Below are 20,522 nucleotides of genomic sequence, written 5' to 3' on the forward strand. Positions count from 1 at the left end.
TTCTCTTGTGTACTTTCTCATGTGCGCTACAAGTGAAAAACCTGGGCAGCTGCTGCAGTCTTATCCATCAACAGTGTACAATACTGGAGTTTCATCTCTTCTATCTTTCACTTCTTTTTGGATTTCTGAGTTGTATACACAATAAAATATATTTCTGACTGCTACTTTGCAGCAAACTTTAGACAGATTTGCTGGAATGACTTTGTCAGACATTTGGCATCCCAGATATTCAAGCTTAAACCCCCTGTGTTCTTTAAGCTTGCATAAACCGGTCTGCATACTGATGGCGCTATATGAGCACAACAAAACAAAACAAGACAAAAAAAAGAAGAAAAAATTGGGGACATCGCTGAAAGGGCTTAGTAATTCTATATTGACAACATAAATCCCTGAAACTGCTGCTGTAGGAGTAGATGTCACCAACAGCAAAGCACTGAAAATGCCGTTTTTTAAAATATCAAACTAAAATTCACAATGAACAATTTTGATCTCTAAAATAAAAAAGTGCTGCCTATTTTTTTTCCTGACAAAACTATACTTAAAAGTGTACAGGGGCATTTCAACAATAAGATATATCATACCGATTGTCCACAAGGGGGTGCCAAATTCAACACATCAGGAAATTTCCTCACAGGAGCTTTAAGTCAGCTGTTCATTTTATTTATCTTTGTAATTATAGCAGGGGGGACCCACTGAGACCAAAGCCTCTTTCTCAGGGGTGATTTGCAGTGAAGAAAAAAAAAAAGAGTAAAACATAAAAATAGCTGCAGATGCAATCACATCACAGTTCTCACAAAACCAATATCAAAACACAGTGATAATGTGTGTTTAAACACTTGTGCATGTGAACACATTATTTTGTGTTTGACAAAAACTGAAGTGTATAAACTGATTAACTGCAGATAAATGAGTTGCTTGTGCTAAAAAAGAAGGTGAACAACTGGTATGACGTTATTTTGCTACATAGCAAATGTAGTTTATCACCCCCCCCCCCCAAAAAAAAAAAAATAATAAAATAAATAAATAAATAAGAATTGAAAAAATAAAATTAAAATAAAAAAATGAATAAAAAATAAAAACTCTAAACTCAAAACTGTTTTTAGTGTAAGAGTGTTGCTTATAAGAGGCTGCCCATGTTTCAAAATGAGTGCACATAAAACAAAAGTGATGAATAATTTGCTGCTTTTGTTTCAAATAACCACATTTAAGAAGGCAGTGCTGTCATTCAGCTTTGTGCATTCATAGTAGATTTATATGATAAAGTTCATTGTTTCATTTACCAAACAACAGTCTGCATTCCTCCCCTCATGGTCTGACACTGATCATGTGAAGAGGATCCAAAGTTTTCTCTGCAGATGAATCCCCACATGCAGAGTCTTCTTAACACACGCCCCCGTGGATGCTAAAATGTGGATATCCTGCGTGTGCTTATTTTGACGCGAGGGTAACTACTGCGGGAGTGTGGTCTTATAATTCCTGCAGAATTATGACTGGGGGGCTGGCAGGGGGTGGAGGTTGTGTTTGGGGTGTCGGAGCGGGTCTCATGAATCGGGGATGGCGCTGTGTACAGTGGAAGCGAGTTAGCAGCCAAAGTTTGCAGAGCAGGCAGGAAAAGTTCGCCGGAGAGGTTTACCCGTGATCCAACTCTCCTGTCATATAACCTCCGGAGCTCCAGTGCAAACATACGGACTACACACTCCAATTAACCGGACTTGTGAGCTGTTTCGTGGACGTGTTGGGGGAATTTGTGGCTCTCTTACAAAGATAAGTGTTCTGCTGTCCTCGCTGCACGCTGTCGCTTCAATGGACTGTGTTATCACTGAGTGAGTAACTAAAATTGATTGTATGATTTCCTGACCTGCAGATAGGATAAACGCGGACAGCAAGCATGACTTAACTTGTGCCATGTAGTCTAGTCTTGGGTGTTAAAGACAATGAACTCCCCCCGTGACAAGGAGCTGGCACCTTTATCTCGAAAACACCGACTCATGGCTGCAGCTATGCCCGGTGAGGACAGTCCTTTGCCTGGTAATGCTTCCAGGGCTGATCGGAACGGATTAGGGGGACTGGTTCACTGTTTCATATGTGGAAGTGGAGTCACCCCGGGAAAGGAGCTGAGGCTACAAGTGACATACCAGAAAGAAAGGCTTCCGTTTTTCCCGTTCCTCCAGAACCAGGAGCCAGCCCCGGGCGCGTGTGAAGTGAGCCCGGATGGACACACGCTGGTGTGCGCTGTGTGCCACTGCTTCCTGACGGAGCAGTGGAACTCCTTTGAACGGAGCAGGACGCCCATTGAGAAGCGCATGTACTGGCTGAAACGACCCTATCAGTGCGACTCACGGCGGGTCCCACAGGAGTGGAACATCTCCTATGATCTGGAGAGGAGGATCAGCGTGAGCAGCCACAACTACGACGGGGGCGCAGAGTCTGATTTCTCATCTTTTTCTGAAAACGAGAACATGTCAGACCAGGAGATGGATTTAGTGGACAGAGCCAGTGTAGGCAGAGACAAGTACCTGAAATCCTCTGGCAAATCGCCACGAGACACTGGCAGGAAAAACAATGTCATCAGTGTTAAAAACAGCCCGGATTCTCTGAGGGCAGTCCGCTACCCGGTGGGTGTTTATGGGGCGCAGGGATCGCCAAAAGCGGAGAGTGCTCTCCCCTCGAGGCGCGGAGCTAAAATTATGCATAATGTGTGTCAATCATCAGAATCTCTGGCAAAGTCTCAGGAGAGATTCCCTCCACGGAGCTATGACAGTCCTCTGTCAGACACACCTGTGCAAGACAACGGGGTCATTATGCGCAACAGGCGCTGGCTGGAGGAGGGGAATGTCAGACATGTGGAGCAGCGTCACATTCAGCGGGCTGCCGACAGCAGCTGTGCCTCATCCAGACATCCATCGCTGCTGCACCGAGGGAGAGGCGAGGGTCACCCCAACACTGCACTGTCATCTGTTGGCACCAAACGCAGCCTAGCTGCTCCCAGGGAGGCGCACTCTGACAACTCTGATGAAGATGAGATTAACATTACCAGTGATGATGACATGCATGAGAGCAAAGCAGGTCCGACAGCTCGAATTAGACCTGCAAGAGACCTCTCAGCAAGCCAGAGCACCCCAAAAGTGAATGTCAGTCCTGAGGAGTGTGTGTGCTTCATCTGTGGCTCTGGGCTCAGACATGATGGCAGGTTTAAAGTCAGTGTTCAGAAACAGGAGCGAGCACAGGGGGAACCCTTCTTCCCCTTCCTGTGGCTTCACTCCCCACCCAGAGGAGCGGTGCCCATCAGTCCTACAGGCACCACCATAGTGTGTGGTAGCTGCCACACCTCCCTCATGCAGCAGTGGCAGAGCTTCCAGCTGGCGGATGTTCCTGTCCTCCAGCGCCTGTACGTTGTCCCTTTGAACCAGGCTGGTGGCTCTCTACATCCAACCCAGGAGAGGAAACCTCAACAGTCCACAGAGAGCATCACTGACCCCAGGGCTTTCCACGAGGCTTGTTTCCTATGTGGTCAGGAGTGCGCAGGAGATATGAGAGTAGCATATGCACAGGCAGGTGTGGGTAAATCTCGTGGAGCAATGTATTTTCCCTTCATCAGCATGCTGCCCTGCCCACCTAAAGCCCAGGTGGTGAGAGACGGCCGTGTGCACTGCTGCCCACAGTGCCATCACATCCTGGAGGAGATCTGGAGCGCCTACCGTCTCAGCCTCAGTGAGGACCTCATCACCTCAGTCAGCTCCTTCCTGGTTCGGTATCATGCTGTCATGGCATCTGAGGGTCCTGGACCAGCAAATCCCCAAAAAGTTGTTCCTTCCCGCCCTAACAGCTCTGTGTCTGTGTGTTACCTTTGTGGAGCCGAGCTGTGTGCAGGAGGAGAGTACCAGCTTCACGTCAACCCGCCTGGGCGCTGTGGGGAGAGGGAACCTTTTTTCCCCTTCCTCACGGTGCATCCTCCTGCTCCACGTGCAAAGCCAGTTGATGCCACAGGCTTGGTGTCGGCTTGTAATCTCTGCTACCATGACCTGCATGCCCAGTGGGCCCAGTATGAAAGCAAGGGTCCCTCCATCCTGTCTACCTCTAATCTATCCAGTGCCAACCCCCCTCAGCCACCCAGCTCCCCATGGGCGCGCCAGTACAGCTGTGAGGCATTTGTGTGTTTCTTCTGCAGGCAGGAGCAGCGCAGGTTGGGCAGGCTGTGTGCTGTTACTGTGGCCAGGCTTCCTGTGTTCCTGTATGCACCTCGCAGTTCTCGTACACTCCTCGTGGATGATGGGAAGAAGTTGGTGATAGGGTCATGTGTGGAATGTAAAGCTTTGGTACAGGTGGGACAGAGCATGCAACAGGACAGGGATCGGCTGGGACATGGAGCACCAGAAGGGGAGAGGAAAGAACCAGAGTCTGACTCCCCACAGCCGAGACTGAAGGTAAGAGCAGATAAACAGCTTGATATGAAACAGTGCTCTCAAATTCAGCAAACATCTTTCATGATCTGTGTTAAAATGACAGTCCTCTGTCACCTTTTTGTGCTCAAACATTCCCACAGTGTAGTGCAGACTGTGTTTGCCCTGATCTGACCTCTGAGTCACATGACAGAGGAGGATTTAGACATTTTTCAAAGAAGGATTGTTGTGATAAAGAAACACAGCTGGGTGATCATCGTGATGCACATGGTGCTTTTTGTTCTCTTGGCAGTGTGACTGTGTTTCAGTTTACTGAACAATATTCTCCAGACTTCATTCTGCATGGTGGAGCGTTTTTACACAGATAACATCGTATCTGTAAAGTGTGTATGTGTGTGTGTATGTGTGTGTGTATGACTGGAGACAATAAAGCTGAGCTGTAGGGGTCCAAACAGCTGAGATGAACAATGTCAGGACGAACTTTTTCATCAAAACCTTCTTCTCTAAACACCAGAGGATAGCTGTGGGGATCTGTAAGCCAAGGCCAGCTTTGTGTTTGCTGTGTGCATGTGTGTCACTGTGTTTATTTGAACAAGCGTGACAGTGTCTCTCAGCCAGTGCTGAACGGTTTGTTTTGGTTCAAGCATGTTGAAAAGTGTTTTCAGGGAAGTTAGGTCAAAGCCCTGGGGTTTTAATGGCCACGCTAACACAAATGCACAGAGAAAGGCTGACCCTGCTAATCAGACATACTTCACTCTGCAGACGTCATCGCCTTTAACACCCATTATATCACTCTCTTCACAGTCCATTAACGAGCTCCTGGACTAATGAAATTACGGCTGGGAGTGTTTTGCTGAAACCTCAGAGCGACAGTACTAAATAATTATCTTAAGACTACAGTACTCTCAAATTATTCTCACACTTCAAGAAAAAAAGGAAAAGCCTGACCCAACCAGAGTGAATGGGTCCACTGGAGGTCTTAATTTCTGACTTGATGAATTAATTTGACCCTTGGCTATTAACAAGGGCTCAAACATTGGGACCCATCCAACACAGTAAGCCCAAAGCAGCACTAGATGGGCTATAAATAATAATAACAATAAAAAACAAACCTGATGTAATGAACAAAAATAAACTCTATTTTACGGGCAAGACTCAAGTTTTTATATTAGGATATATCTGAACCATACACTCTGTTGCTTTCCCTCACATGTTCCCCTGTCATAATTTATTTTTATTAGATAAACTTAAGAAAAACTTAAACTGAAAGGAGGTTTAAGCGGAATTTTTACAGATGTGATCTACATATGATCTATATTTAACTATTAACAGAGCCTTTGTGATGCGTTACCCTGTGCAGAGAGAGAGGGTTATTGACGTGTATCTGCCCTGAGCTGGAGCAAAAACTGTCCCTGTGTGGAGTTCGGACACTGCCAGTGGAGGTGTTTGCTGATGTCATCTAATACTGATGATATAATGGAGCTGATTAACACTTTGAAATCTCAGTGTTAACAGGGAGGTGTGCACACAACAGATGGCCGACTAAACTGAAGAAAGAGAGAACCATTTTTTAAAAACATAGCAGCAAAATGTCAGGCTGAGGTTGGGCAATGGCAGTGCCATTAGATAGATATGACCAGGTGATGAGAACACCTGGTGACTACAGGAAATAAAAGTGAGCATGCATGCAGGGGTCAGTAATAGTAAATTAAGTGAAATTAACATAGATATAGTGTGTAGAATATCGGGTCTCAGGCTAAAGTTTTGCTTGAGTTCACTGAACACAGAACATCATCGGCAAAGAAAATGCTGTCATGCTAACTTTAATCCTTAAAAATTGCTGCTAATACAGCTAGCACTAGAAGATCTGCAATTTTTTTAAATTTTGATTTATTTAGTCTTTATTGTCCACTTTTTTCCTTAACTGCAAACCAAACTAGTGGATTGACAATTTTAGCAATTTCATTAAAGAAGACATTTCTAGACACTAATTAGAGGGGTTTGGACCCGCTATGAAAGCTTTGCTAGCTTGGCTCACTATGAGGGATGTTCAACTACTAATTTTTTTGATAATTTAAACAGGAATTTAAAGCTTGTGTATGCTAACTAGTGTAAAGTTAAGAAAACAAACTGGAAAGTTAAAATCTATTCAGCGAAGCTTGACACAGGATCACAGATTCTGTAGGTAAAGAATGACATATTTCAGAGAGTGGCTAATGTTAGCAGAGCTAGCACCACCAGCCGCCAGTCTTCCTCTGAGGTAACTGTCGACATGCTGGGGTCATTATTTTGGTCGAGAGACATTAACCAGTTTGACCAAACACGGCCTCTTATTTTCTTATACTGAAATAATACTAAACTGAGCCATTTGCAAAATGCTACCTGTTATCTGTTCTTGGCGTCATCAGGTAGCAGAGCACTCTGTTGTCCTTCATTAGATTAAATTGTAAAAAAGTAGTCTGGCCTAAAACAGCTTATTTGGCAATGTGTCTTTGAGTATCCAGTGTACTTTTTCATTCATATTCATGACAAATTAAATGCTAATGACAAAACTTGATGGTAGGTTATGATAGATGCAGTGCCGGTCCAGTTGGGTTTGCTCATTTCTGAATAGACATCATGTTTTCATCATTGACATTCTTTCTTTTTTTCTGTCCCAAAAGTTTTATTTCTGGTTCTCCCAATTCAGCATAATCTAAAACCCACTTTTGGCTTTTTTAAAGTTTATACCATGAGATTGTTATTATTGAGGATCAAATAATGAGGAAGAGAGACATGTCACTGAGCTTTAGATATGAACTGTCCAGTAAGAACACAGGAACAACATCTGTTGATGACATTCGCAATCATCAACCTCAGTAAATTAAACTCCTAAACTACTTTTTTAAGCAAAAAAAGTGACACATATACTGGACTCCAGCTTCTTAGATTTATTGATTTTTAGAAGTTGGTTAATGGTGAGCTTTTTGGTTTCTAACTTTTTATTTGACAAAAGAAGCAAATAAACTTCTCACTTTGGAGTCAGAAGATTCAATAAGAGTTTTCAGAACCCAACACTCTACATTAAGGCTAAACACTTAAGCAATTATTTTATGACTTTTGACATTTTAACCAATCAATAACAAAACTAGTTTTAATTCAATCTCTCACTGTTGCTCTAATGACCTCCAAACGTAGGCCTGTGTTATTTGTTTGACTACTCACATCACATGAGCTCTTGGTAATCAGACTGTGGAGACACTCCTGGTGCAGAGTTTAATTATGGGAGCAGCGTCTCTGCCTGCCAGGGTCGGGAATCATGAGACCAGAGGGATGATATGGGTGTTGCAGCAGGCGGCGTTTCGGGTGATCATTTTGAGCTGGGAGGTGTTGCAGGTGTCAGTGCCAGTTTTGGCCTCGAGTTAGCGGATGACCTCATGGCTGAGAAAGTGCCAGTGTGTGTGTGGTTGTGTGTGTGTGTGTCAGTGGGGAAGGGGAGGTGAGAAAAGAGCAGCGGGGGAACAGGTGCCTTGTCCTCTAGTGTCATGTTATCCTCTGGAGTGTCTGTCATCGGTTGGGTTCAGGCTGTCAGGAGGGAGTGCCCATCTGGTGGGGGGCTGTATAAAGATAATCACATGCTCACATATTATTCTCTGCTTTTTTTCTGCTTGGTTCAAGTTGTTCCATCATTTCTCTTTGACACAAAGCTGCTGCACTCTGTCAGTTTGAGTGATGAATTTATGACAGAAGACAGGTGTGCATCAAATCCTATTTAAGATTCTATTTTAAAGTCATTATTCATCTCTCTTTGGTGTAAACACGACTGTAAGTGTATCCTGTGGAGTGTAAAAGGCTTGTTGATCCTGTGCTGTTTGACTTCCCTGATTGGTAAGAATTTGAATTAGCTAATGAAATAAGATCTTCCCCAGGATGCTGTGACAGACCGAGGGGACGTGTGATTATCATGTTCTCCATTCTGCTGCTCTGTGTTTGTATTATGTTGGACATGCTGTTAAACAGGTGTGTGAGAAAAGAACACCACCAGGCGCCTCCGGCTCTATAAAATCCCCCCAAATGCAGCAACATTTTACATATCACAGCTATAACAGATTCTGTTTTAAATGTGGTTGTAAAAGTTATAACTTTTGTTTATTCTGGATAAATAAAATAGCAGTAAGATCAGGAACTTCAAAGAACGAAGCTGTTTTGGCTTTGCTCCTCTGTAGGTGTGATTTGAGACCAACCTCTGACAGATTTAGCACTTAAAAACATGTTCCTTTCACCTGGTGTGCATCACCCACAGAGAGGGTTGAGACACTTGACTGTGTTTTTTTGCACAAAGGAAAACTGTGACAACACTGTCTAAGTGACGCCAAAGAGGAAGTGGAAATTCTTAGAAAGACACTGTCACTTCGGAAAATACCAGACTTCTTGGAGTAAATGTGACAGCTGAAAAGAAAATGTTCTAGCTTCTGCAGAAATTTGGAGTGCACCAGCAAAGTGTGGGATTTGTCCCACATTTCACCCACACCAGGAGGAGATATCTGCAAAGCCAGAGTGGCTTATGGATAAATTGGTCTTCAGCTTTTAATACAAAGACTCTGTACAAAAAATGAGAGGTGACAAAAAGTTAAGGGGAACTGAAACCAACCCTTTTGACCTCACACTTCTCTCACCTTCACTGTGATAAAAGGTCTCTGTCTTAACACATTTTTTTTTTTTGCTGGTGTGTTTGATCATTTTATTCTTAAATACTTAGGTGATTATCTTTTGCTTTTAAAGCTCAGATCCTCTGTGTGTATGGATAGTCTGCAGCTTTGTGATTTAAAAAAGGGATGGTTGGGTCAAGGAAGAATTTTGCCTCTTTGGCCCCATTACCACCAAGCAGTTCAGTTCAGTTTGTCTCAGTACAGCACGCATTTTGTGGCATTTCCACTGACTAATCTTGGAGCAGATCCTCAAATAACAGAGATGAGCCTTCACACTTTTTGGGATCCTTCTGTTGGTGCAAGTCTGAATTGATCAGATCTCAGAACAGACCATTGATTGGTTGAAAGAATCATCACTCACCATGTGACAGGAGCTTTATTTCTACTTGTGGCACACTTCTCTAGAACAAATCTTGATTGTGCTTTGTAACTATAACATCAGACATTGGAGAGACATGCAAATCACATTAGTATTGGGTCGGTCCATCTAAGACTATATCTAGACATCAGAGCAACGCGCAAAATAGATACAAATTTAAAAAACTATATCTGACCTTTTTTGGACATTGTAATGACGTTCAGCATTTGGAGGTCATTTGCAGACCAAATCTAGACGTCAATGAGATGTTCAAAATCTACACATCTTTTAGACGTTAATCTGACCTCCATATGATGTCCAAAAAAGACGTAAAAAAAACTCTCATCCTGCACCTTCAGGAGACCTGATTTGGACGTCGAAAATGACGTTAAATATACGTCATTTCAACATCACATTGCGCAGGGGCCGTTTGCATGACAACGGTTTTTAGGATGACATGCAAAAGTTTTGTTGCATTTCAGCCTTGTGTTTACACGAAAAAAAAAAAAAGTGTTTTAGCCAACCTAAAATGCAAACTTTTGAAAACGGCCTCCATAGTGAAATTTCTTTCTGAAACGCTGCCGACAAACACTGCTGTGTAAACAGTAAGCCAGCGTTTTCAGTGGAAACGCTGACGTCACACTTCACACAAGTGCATAACGGGACGTCAGTACCGTTGATTGGATCGTCATAAACTACCGTGTTGTGCTTGTGCTGCTAAATCTGCTGACTGTCTTTATACAAAATGTGCATCTATTGCTCCACTTCTGCACTTAGTACTTGCCAATACACCAGATGATTGGCTCAACTCTACTTGGTTGGACAAGACAGTTATAACGCCACCTATGGGTGATGGCTTACTACAGTGTTTTCAGTCCCTCTGTGTTTCTGTGTCAACACAGATTTTTTTCAGTGCGTTTCAGTGAGCGTTTTTCGTATAAAACATTGTTGTGTAAATAGGGCCTAAGAGCTACATGCCAATCACAAAGAAGACGAGCTGCTGGATGTCACCCATGGTTGCCCTTTGTTTTCTGTGTTGTGTTTTTCTTCTTCGTTGGATTTATTAATGGGGTACATTGTGATGCGTTACTATGGCGTCACACTATTGCATAACTGATGCGGCTATTGGCATCTGGCTTACATGGCGCCTACGTCTGGGGGGCATGTTTGGCAAACAGGATCAGGCTCAACCGATCTAACCTGTACCAAACTGTACTGATTTAAACCGGACTGTTTGGTGGAAACAGGGCTTTAATGTCACTAAAATCAATGTTTCGGCTGAATAATGATTTTTCACCTTGAGCTTATTTCACATTTGTCAGTTGCGTTTAAGTGAGAGGAGTACACAATGAATTACTTCATTATAAGCTTAAACATACTGAACGTATGACGCTCCAAGACTTAAGACCAAATTGAACTCATGACATCACAGTTAGATGCTCCTTCAAATGATTTATTAGCAGCGCTGGATGTGTTGTTGCCAGAAATGCACACTACTGAAACCAACTGCTAATCCTGCTGCCTCCCTTTATTCAGCTGTGTGTCTTCAGCTCATTTAATGTCATAAAACTAAACAGCTAATAAATCTGTCTCTAGTAAGGCATTGCAAGGATATATAGGACAACATAACCTCAATACACAACATATAAACCTACGAAGTGTTTCTCTCACCCAGAATGATATAAATATATGTAAACACACACACCTAGTATGGTGCTCTGCTGAGTGACTGTTTCGAGTGGGTGATCACTGAGCTCAGTCATTAGGCCTTTATGTGTAGAGGAGTGTGTATTGAAGGATGTGCCGTCACTCATGTTCCTTGTGTTGAGCTGCAGCTCTGTCCTCCATGAGTGCACATGTGCGTTTGTGTGTTTTTAATGCAGTAGATGGAGTGTGTTCTCACTGCACGGCCCATATCCTGTGAAGGAGGTATTTGCTGTCACAGGAAAAACATGCCGGCTGCTTGACAGTGTCGCCAACGAAGATTTATAGCTCAGTGGAGGAAGGAGTGAGGGCAAAATTACACTTCAAAAGTGGATGTGAAGTTGAAAAAGAGAGAAAATGATTATCTTGAGGGAATGGTTGGAAGAAGGGAAAGAGAAAAGCCGAGTGGGAGGCTGAGAGGAGGTGAGGGGGTTAATGGGATTTAAATTGCAGCCAGAGGAAAACAGAAGAAGAAGAAGTCCCACTCTCATCAGTTCATCATAGAGGGAGATGTTGGAGCAAGCTGGACTGAGGAGGATTCTGTTAAAACTGTGTTAATTTGAGGCATATGAGGTAGTTCTTCTCAAACATATGGCGAGAGCTTCTCTTCGTCTCTGTGTCTGTATCTGTGTAGGTGTGTGTGTAGTCGAGGAGCTCATCGCATGTATCCTGTAGAGTTCCTGCAGCTGTGCTCCTCTCCTCTCCCTGCAGTGCTCTCTGACAGACAGCCTTGCGTTTCACGGGGAATCCTCTGGTATTCAAGGAGCTTAATTTCAAAGCTGCTGGAGGTGGGTTTTGATTTAGCACTCAAAGCTTTAATCACTCTCTTCCCGCTAACATCCCTTAGCGCTGCATTCCTGCCCATATCTGAATGGAGACATCAGATCCTGTGTGGAGCAGATGAGATGGAGGTGATCCAGTGTTACATTTTTATGTCTTCTTTTGTGTCTCAATCCTGCAAAGACTTAATCCCAGAGAACCAATCCCTAGGACCAGATTGAATTTCAGCACAACACCTTAAACCTTCCCTGCGCTGTGGTTAGTCTGCTGACTGTTTCAAAATGCAGGTCATGACCCTGGAGCTCTTTGTCGTGTCACAGATGGTGTTTGAGTTGGCCAAATACCAAAACTCAGCATATTAAAAAACAATCCTGCGGTATGGCTGCAGCTAACCCTTCTCATTGATAGCATTCAGTACATACAGTCAGAATATCCGAGCTGTTTATGTTGGCTCCTCGTCAACGTTCATCCATTCCAGCAAAAGTTGCTCACACAGCCAAAAAAGTTATCTCACTTCCTACTCCTGTGTTTTTTTGCCACCTTCAGTGTCAGTTACCCTGAACCTGAAGCACTGACTCTCAAAGAACAGCTCCAGTGTTTTTCAACAGACACATTTTAATCACAGTAACTCACATTTTGTTATTTGAAGGTCATGACATGGCACCATGGGATTCTGGTGAGAATTACTTTTTCTATCTCTTATTAAAAAACAACAACAACAAATGATGGTGTAGTTTTTGCCGCGATATCACTGTGGGAAAATGTTTCCTTCTTTCTTTTTCGTGTGAAGGTATTTGATGTCCGACAGGGGGGTTGAGAAGGTAAAGACTTTTTGGGGGGGTTGTCTGGGTGTAGACTTCCAGGCTAGTTTGTGGCTGACAGATGAAGGCACACCGACCCTTTAACCCTGCAGAGCCAAGCACAGGGGGGGATATAGATACGGGCTCAGAACTCAGGAACAGGGTCAACAAAGGTCATATGTCACGTTGGAGAGAAGGGGCTGATATAAGAGTCTGACACACCTGTTTGACTTTTTGACTTAAAACTTTACTGCTGTACCATTTGAGCTTAAGTCTCCTTTTCTTATAACTATGAAACCCATTTCTTCAACCATTCTTAGTTACAGTTTAGGCCTGAAAAGGTAGAAACACAGGGTTTACCTTTGGGAGTTTTCTACCCCAGGATGTTAATTGGCCAACCTTGCATCAGGTTAAATAACCTTGTTTTACTGCCATCATTAGGCGGATTAAGTTTTTTATCTTTCACCCAACTGTGGTATCATTCAATGAAAGCAGAGACTGCATTTTTGGATGCAGCTTTCAGTGATTGTTAGTAGAGATGGGCCGATACACTTTTTTACATTCCGATCCGATCTATTGAAATTTAATTGTGCCGATACCCGATCCATACCGATACAGTAGGCAATATAGTAAAACATAAAAAAAAAAAAAACATTCTCAATTTCAAGCCATTTATCAAATAAAGTTGCAACAACCTGAGTGCAACATGTAATGGCATGGTACGTAGGGATGCACCAATCCAACTTTTCTGGTTCCGATACCGATACTGATGCCTGGGCTTTGGGTATCAGTTTATACCAATACTGATCTGATACCATTGTTAAATAATAACCTGCATGCCCTACTGTGGGATAAGACTGGTAATGTTTTGGGTTAAAGGCAAAAAAGGAGTAGATGGCAAAACTGAAGTAAATATTTATTTAAAGTATGGAATATTAAAATGTTTAGCATTATTTTGGTAAAAATAAAACTTCAGATTGTACAGAAATTCTTACCAAATGTAAACTTTTATACCCTGTAGACTGGTAATGCAGCAAAAAAAAAAAAAAAAATCAATGGTAACATTTTAAATCAAGTAGCCAAGAGCGCCAGTGAAAAAAAGGCATGGAGCTGTTTGCCTGGATCGGCACCATGGATCGGCCCCTTTCCCACTGATACCGATACACCGATACCAGGATTGGTATCAGTGCATCCCTAGTTGTTAGCTTACATTTGCTGTTTGATTTGTTGATTAATGTACATTGTAATATCTGAAAAATATAGACGCATAATTATCAGCTGTTTCACAGTTTTCCTGTGAAAAGTACCAGGTACTGATTCACGTAAAACCAAAAGGTGCCATGTTTAGGTTCCTAGATTTATCTTTGTGACTGTGGGAGTGAATAAGTAGGTAATTTTCAATGCTAGACATGAATACAGCTTTACAAGGTTATATATTAAGGGAATAAATATGTTAAATTGAATTTTTTATATATCATTATTAAACAAATTGATTTTTTTTTTTACCACAAAAACACAAAAAAGTACAAAAAAATGGCACTGTTGAGTACCGGTACCGATTGCCAGGGACCGGGCATCGGTACCTTATCACTTCAGATGTGAAAATCCCTACGCACTGTAGTCCAACAACAAGTCGGCAAAGTGACACTTACAGCCTCTGATGGCACTCAACAACAACTGGTTTTCCAACGCTGTCATTAAGGTCCCCTGAGGTAAAACCTCATGCACCCCGTCAGTCCACAGCTGTTTTCACTTATTAGGGCTGTTTAGACCCTTTCTCTCTCAGGACTGGGTCAGCTTCCCTGACTGATATATCGCGTCTGTACCTGTTAAGGTGGGACAACTGACACCTTTGTGATCCCCATTAGTATAGAACTTTTAGTGACCTAAGCAACCTCACAGCACACCTTTAACCTGAGAGAAGATCTAATCAGAGAAAATGACTGAAAACACCTGTGAGGGTTTGCAGAATCACCTCAGCTATCACATTTTCTTCATGTTTTTGTGTTTCCCCTGTTTTGACCTCTTGCTCACAGGGACAGGCTTTGACTGTGACGTTACTCATTGAGTTAAATAATTCATGATGTCATCTGAAAAAGCTGTGCCATGTAGGTTTTTTTTCTTGGCCAACTTGAGTTCACTTTTAAAGTGTGTTTTGCAAAGAAATACTTGTCAACAAAACTTGAAAGAGTCAAAAAAACAGCCTGTCTCAGTTTGTGAGATATAATGGTACCTTGTCTTAAGGCTTGAGATGTTACACAACAAACTGCAAAGTTTTAATGTAGATACAAGAGATTTATTTCAGTTTACATCAAAGGCATGAAAATATCTTAATTTATTTATCGTTAATTGTGTCTGGCAACCTTTCCTCCACCAAAATAAATGTCTAGCTCCACTTGACTGCACTGGGTGAAAGAGGAACAGACCGAGCAGTGTCTCCCTGAAGTCCTGGACTCTTGGACCCTGCTGTGGGCTGTTTTCAGAAGTGTTTTTGTGGATGCCCATTTGGCTCCAAAATGTGTGTATGCAATGGGCCAGGCCAGGGACACAGTCTAATAAACTATGTGTGAACTGTTAAGCTGAGCTGTGAGAACCAAGTCATGTGAGTGGGAGTACAGTGTCAGGATTAGTTTGTGAGATGTCTGGCATCTAGTCAGGATCCTAAGTGGTGTTGTGCACAGTGGACAAGTGTTTTACTGCTTCTCTTTCATAGTCTAACAATTTCTAACTCTTTTTAGCTATTATCCTCTTTTTCATACGGTTTTCATTAATCTGCTGTGCTACCCTCTCTAATCGCTGTGGTGAGTTCTGAGCCGTGTGTCATACTGTTAAGTCGTTGACTAAATCACTCCTCCTTCCCATCATTTGGTCTCTCATTGCCTTTACATTACGGTACAACTTAAGACAATTACAGTATGGAACCAGGCCCATATATAGTAAATAACTACCTGCACAGTCAGGGAGCGTTGTGCAGACCATACATGGACATAGTCATTTTAAAAAAAGAGTTGTTTTGAAGCTTGGGTGCGGCTTTTCTGCACGCCATCATCTCTCTTTTGGTTGTAATAAACAGAAAAACCAAATGTCAATCAACTAAATATGTCTCCAAGTCTAGACTGGGCTCTACATGAAACCAGATTTAAAAATTGATCGGACCTCCCTGGATTGATTTTTTTTTTTTAAGGTAATTTTTGTATTAAATGTTAAAAGTGTTTCTTTCTGGGTAATGTTTAGATCAGTTGGTTTAAGGTTTTTGCAAATTAGATTTCACTTTTTCAGTTTTTACAGGATTTAAAGACCTGACTACAAGTCTTCTTTCTGTTGTGTGTGCATCACACTGGAGGAAGACCTAATTTTTTTTTAATCAACAGATATATACACCACATGCACTGCCCCCAAAGTTTTCCAAAGTTGCTTGGGCATCATAAACTGTGTAATGTATAGAAGTAATGTCTATGATGTCACCGATTTGTTACACAAATTTGAGGCCCATTGCCGACAGGGGCCATATTGTAAATGCTGAACTCAATTTAACATTGCTTTATATAGGATGAGGTAAAAAGGTGGGATTTTAGCCTTTTTGCAGATACCTACTCGGTGCATGCCTGTCAGTCATGTAAGCTATGCCCTTATATGGGCAAAGCTCATACATTTAATAATTTCAAAAATAACAAATTTCGCAAAAAAATTCTCCCTATACAATGTGTACCAATAGAAATAGAGCTATTCCCAAACTGTTTTTTTTTTTTTAACCATGTTGTAAAATGTCGATGTATATAGTTTCTGGTGTTTCTGCTTCCTAACTCAAGCAGACTCTTGAAGAAATGCATTTTTTAGCACTGCTTCCTAAGCTTCATACTTTAAGACCAAAGGTTGTTGATCACACCTAAGCCCTCACAATGTGGAGTCCAAAGACAAAAGAGACATTACTAATAGGCAAGAGGTGAGTCTCAGAAGGCAGGACATGACGTTAAAACCATGAACTGTGAAACAGTAAAAGCAAGAGTGTAATGTTTACAGCATATTGGCTGATGACAAAAAGAGGTATTATGGTAGTTTTTGCATTTTATAACCACAAAAATTGAAAAGGTTGAGCACTTATTGGTTTTTCTTCAGCCTGTATCTTCCAGGTTTTGATTGATTGGTTGGTATAAATGTCATTGCCCCTGCCTACCTCTGCTGGATTTTGCAGGGTATTTTGTTCCGTGTGTTTTTACATTAGCTCACCCAAACATCTAGCAGACATTTTTCTGAGTGTTGTAAGTAAAAATCTGAATAATAGCAGAGTAAATAGCAGCTGGCCCTGTGCATGTGAATCTTGTATTTTTTTCTTTTTAAGTTAAGAGACAAGCCATTGGCAATTTTGTACATCTCCTCTGTGGATCATTTCTGAGTGGTGTTACTCAGGGGACTGGCATGGCAAGAGGCCAATGTGTAGGACCTGGGATACTGAGGAGACAGACATGCTCCACTTCCCTGGAGTCTGGCTTGTAGAGTAGTAAACCTGGTTTGACTGCTGTAATTATAGAGAGGAGACGGTAATGAAACTATAGCTCTGCTCTGCTCTCCCCGTCAGCTACCCTCTGGTCATAATGCACATTCACCCACAATCATGTATAAATGCAGGCAGTTGCACACTTGCACTTGCTTGTACAATCTGTGATCATCATTTACATGCAGAACAGCTGCATGCCTCTGTGAAAGTGTGTGTGTGTGTGTGTATAAGTGTGTGTGTTTATGTGTGCACACGTGTTTCTGCCAGGTGGTTGGGAGCACTGGCAGGTGTTTGCTCTCGTGCTGGCAAATGCAGCTGGATTGTGCCACAGCTGTGCATGTATGACTATGTTAGTACTTGTGCGCGAGTGTGTGTGTGTGTGTGTGTGTGTGTGTGTGTGTGTGTGTGTGTGTGTGTGTGTGTGTGTGTGTGTGTGTGTGTGTGTGTGTGTGTGGCTTTGCACCTGGACACAGCTGGAGCGTGTGGTAACACAGTAGCTAATAGCAACCTATTTCCTTGCCAGACATTTAACATGAAGCGTATGCTCTGAGTTTGCTGGATGTTTTTCATTGCTTTTAAATTCCTTAATTTTCCTTTTTGAAGACCTCCCAAGTGCAGCACAAGGTATGGGTGTATTTGGTATTCTGCTTTCTAGCTTTTTCTCTGTTTTCCACCTTGTTTCACCTTCTACTTCACCCTGTTTTCTGCTGACACTTCTCACTGGGTGAAGAGAATGAAGACTCACTCTCACCTCGCTGTCAGGACAACTCGAGATGTCAGCTGGAGCCAAAACACCCCCCTGTAGTCGACTAAATATACTACACACACTCTTGCCCTACACTCAGCTTGCAGACAAACCACTGGCTCCAACCAACCAGGCGCTAGATACCATCACTCCTCCATCTGTCAGCCAACCAGAGGAGGGATAATGATTAGCATTGCTGGTGATCTTTGAGGAGCTTATTTTGGCTGAAGAAGACGTTCCCTCCTAAGATTACCCCCATCAGTATCCAACAGTCCTGGCCCCGACCCTCCCGCCCCCGCAAACATGCCGTCCAGCCACCTGGTCTCTCAAATACTCAGCTTGTCCTGCCAGCTCTGGGACAGCTGGGGAGAAGGAGACGGAGAGGGAGTTTTGGAAGGAGCCTCCTGTGAAGCTGAGAGCTGTGATACTTGAGGGAGAATGCAGTTCACAGACTGTACAGTAGCCCTGACACATGCAGTGCAATGTCGTCTCTACAGTTTATACCTGAGCAGCTGGTGACCAAATCACAACAAGCCTTCAAAGGGTAGAAAATTTGGTGTTTGTATGCACTTAAAGTAAATTTAGATGTTGTCATTCGGGGTCTAAAACTTGTCTGAAGTTGCTGTAGTCACCCAGAAAAGACCACAAACACTGAACCTGTTTATCTTTTTACACTTAGTGTTAGCGTTTCTCTGTTGGTCAAGTGCTCAGGTCTGCAGATGGTTACTGACAGTCATAGGGTTGAGTGTGGACTGTGGTTATTCATGTTTCATGGCAGATATTTTGAGGAGAGTTGTAGGTAGACGTGATTTCTGTTTAAAAGAAAAAAAATGCAGAGAGAAGAACTTTTACAACTGGATGTTTTAAACTGCTTTATGTGATAGATCATGAAGTACCTTGTGTCACACTCTTCAGCAACAAGTAGATATGAATAGTTATACATGGTGGATCTTCTTCCTGCTAAGATTCGGACTCAGATGACCCTAACATAGATTTCAGGACTGCAGTCAGAGGTGTCAAGAGTATTTACATTAATTACTCAAGTAGAAGTATAGATAATAGGGTTTTATAGACTTTTGTAGAAGTTGAAGTTTCAACTCAAGCTTTTTACTTAAGCAAAAGTGTAAAAGTACTGGTTTCAAAACTACTTCAAGTATAAGTAAAAGTAAAAGTAAAGTAAAAGTAACTTAATGGGGGGCATAAAGCTCAAAAGCTTGGGCTGTGCCACAGGGGCTTATAGGTCATATAGTTCATCCACCCTCCTGAATGTCTACAACGGACACCTTCATACAATGCTACATACGTCTGTTATGCCGTTGCTGAAGTGTGGTGTAATTTGTGTCGTGTGCAGGTGTGACGGACCCTGAAAATTGCCTGAAAATGTATGGAGTAGAAGTAAAAAGTTGGCCAGAAGGAAATGACTCAAGTAAAGTATAGATACCCAAATTTTGACTCAAGTAAGGTAACAGAGTATTTTTACTTAGTTACTTGACACCTCTGACAGCAGTAGATCACATCAAACCGTGTGGGCCGAGCTGATGTCAATCAAAATGTGATCAGCTTTGCTTCTCTAGTCTTCAAACAGTGTAACAGCAAACTGAGATGCTTTGTACTGTAAAGGTTATACTCATCGTATTTTACCATGATTTGGATGGATGCATAGTAAGACTAAACTAAATACCATGTGTGCTTTTCAATCAGGGGAGACAAGTAGAAAAAGAAACTTTTATTTATTGAACAAATACTGCGATGGTATGATTGGACAGAAGTTCTTTGGCGCCTGGACTCTGCAAGGAGATTCTTTGGGATCAGCAGATGTTTGCTCTAAGCTGCAGGAGTATAACCCCCCTCAGTCCAAATAGTGAGGGTTATGATGGCTTATGACTTTGATGAGACCATTGGTTTATGAGTGTTCGGCTGATGTATCTGCAAAACTGATAGGCTAATCTGCCAAAGAGGGTGAGAAGGACGCACTTGTTTAATTTCTTTGTATCAAGAAACTTGACAAATGTTCCCACCCCCATTGGCAGATTTGTTGTACCCTTTACAAACAATCAGACATCATTTTTTGTCTTTTAAAATATGAAATAATATTTTTTTGGACTTTCTGGGTTAATATGGCTAATATTGGCCCTCATTTTTCAATCCTGCATGGGAATGAGCTTACGGCAATGTTCACGTGTGGTTTATGGAACATGCGCTCCAGGGCCATCCAGGGCGTACGCCTGATCAGGTGTTGATAAACGTGACGACTGAAAACAATCGTAGTTTAAATAACATGCCCCTAAATATTCAAGGTTCAGCTGGCCAAACCCACGGAATTTAGGAGAGATGCATTACAGGAAAAAGGTAACTTCTCTGTCCTGGAGACGGACAATACCATAGCAACAGAGGTAGAGAGAAATGATGCCTTGTTGTTTGCCAGCCGGTAAAGAACAACAGTTTTTCTGTCTGAAAATGTTTTGCGCTCATATGATCTAATAATTCTCCTCCACAGACAGACTCCCCATGCTACACCACTGACATGAAACTTGCATACACAAACTCAGACC

At 42.3% G+C, this 20,522-nt stretch overlaps 1 protein-coding gene across 1 annotated transcript in view; it reads left to right on the forward strand.

Annotated features, from left to right (window-relative positions):
* The first annotated feature begins 1,495 nt into the window (after positions 1-1,495).
* The window catches only part of gse1b (Gse1 coiled-coil protein b), a 223,237-nt gene continuing 204,210 nt past the window's right edge, over positions 1,496-20,522 (forward strand). The window contains exon 1 of the mRNA XM_074666033.1: positions 1,496-4,424. Within this exon, the coding sequence (XP_074522134.1) occupies positions 1,935-4,424 (2,490 nt within the window). The 5' untranslated portion in view covers positions 1,496-1,934. The remainder of the gene's footprint in view (positions 4,425-20,522) is intronic.

The sequence above is a fragment of the Halichoeres trimaculatus genome, unplaced genomic scaffold, assembly GCF_033239565.1.
Source record: "Halichoeres trimaculatus isolate MK-OKI-2021-1 unplaced genomic scaffold, fHalTri1.1 fHalTri1_scaffold_3, whole genome shotgun sequence".
Taxonomy (NCBI): domain Eukaryota; kingdom Metazoa; phylum Chordata; class Actinopteri; order Labriformes; family Labridae; genus Halichoeres; species Halichoeres trimaculatus.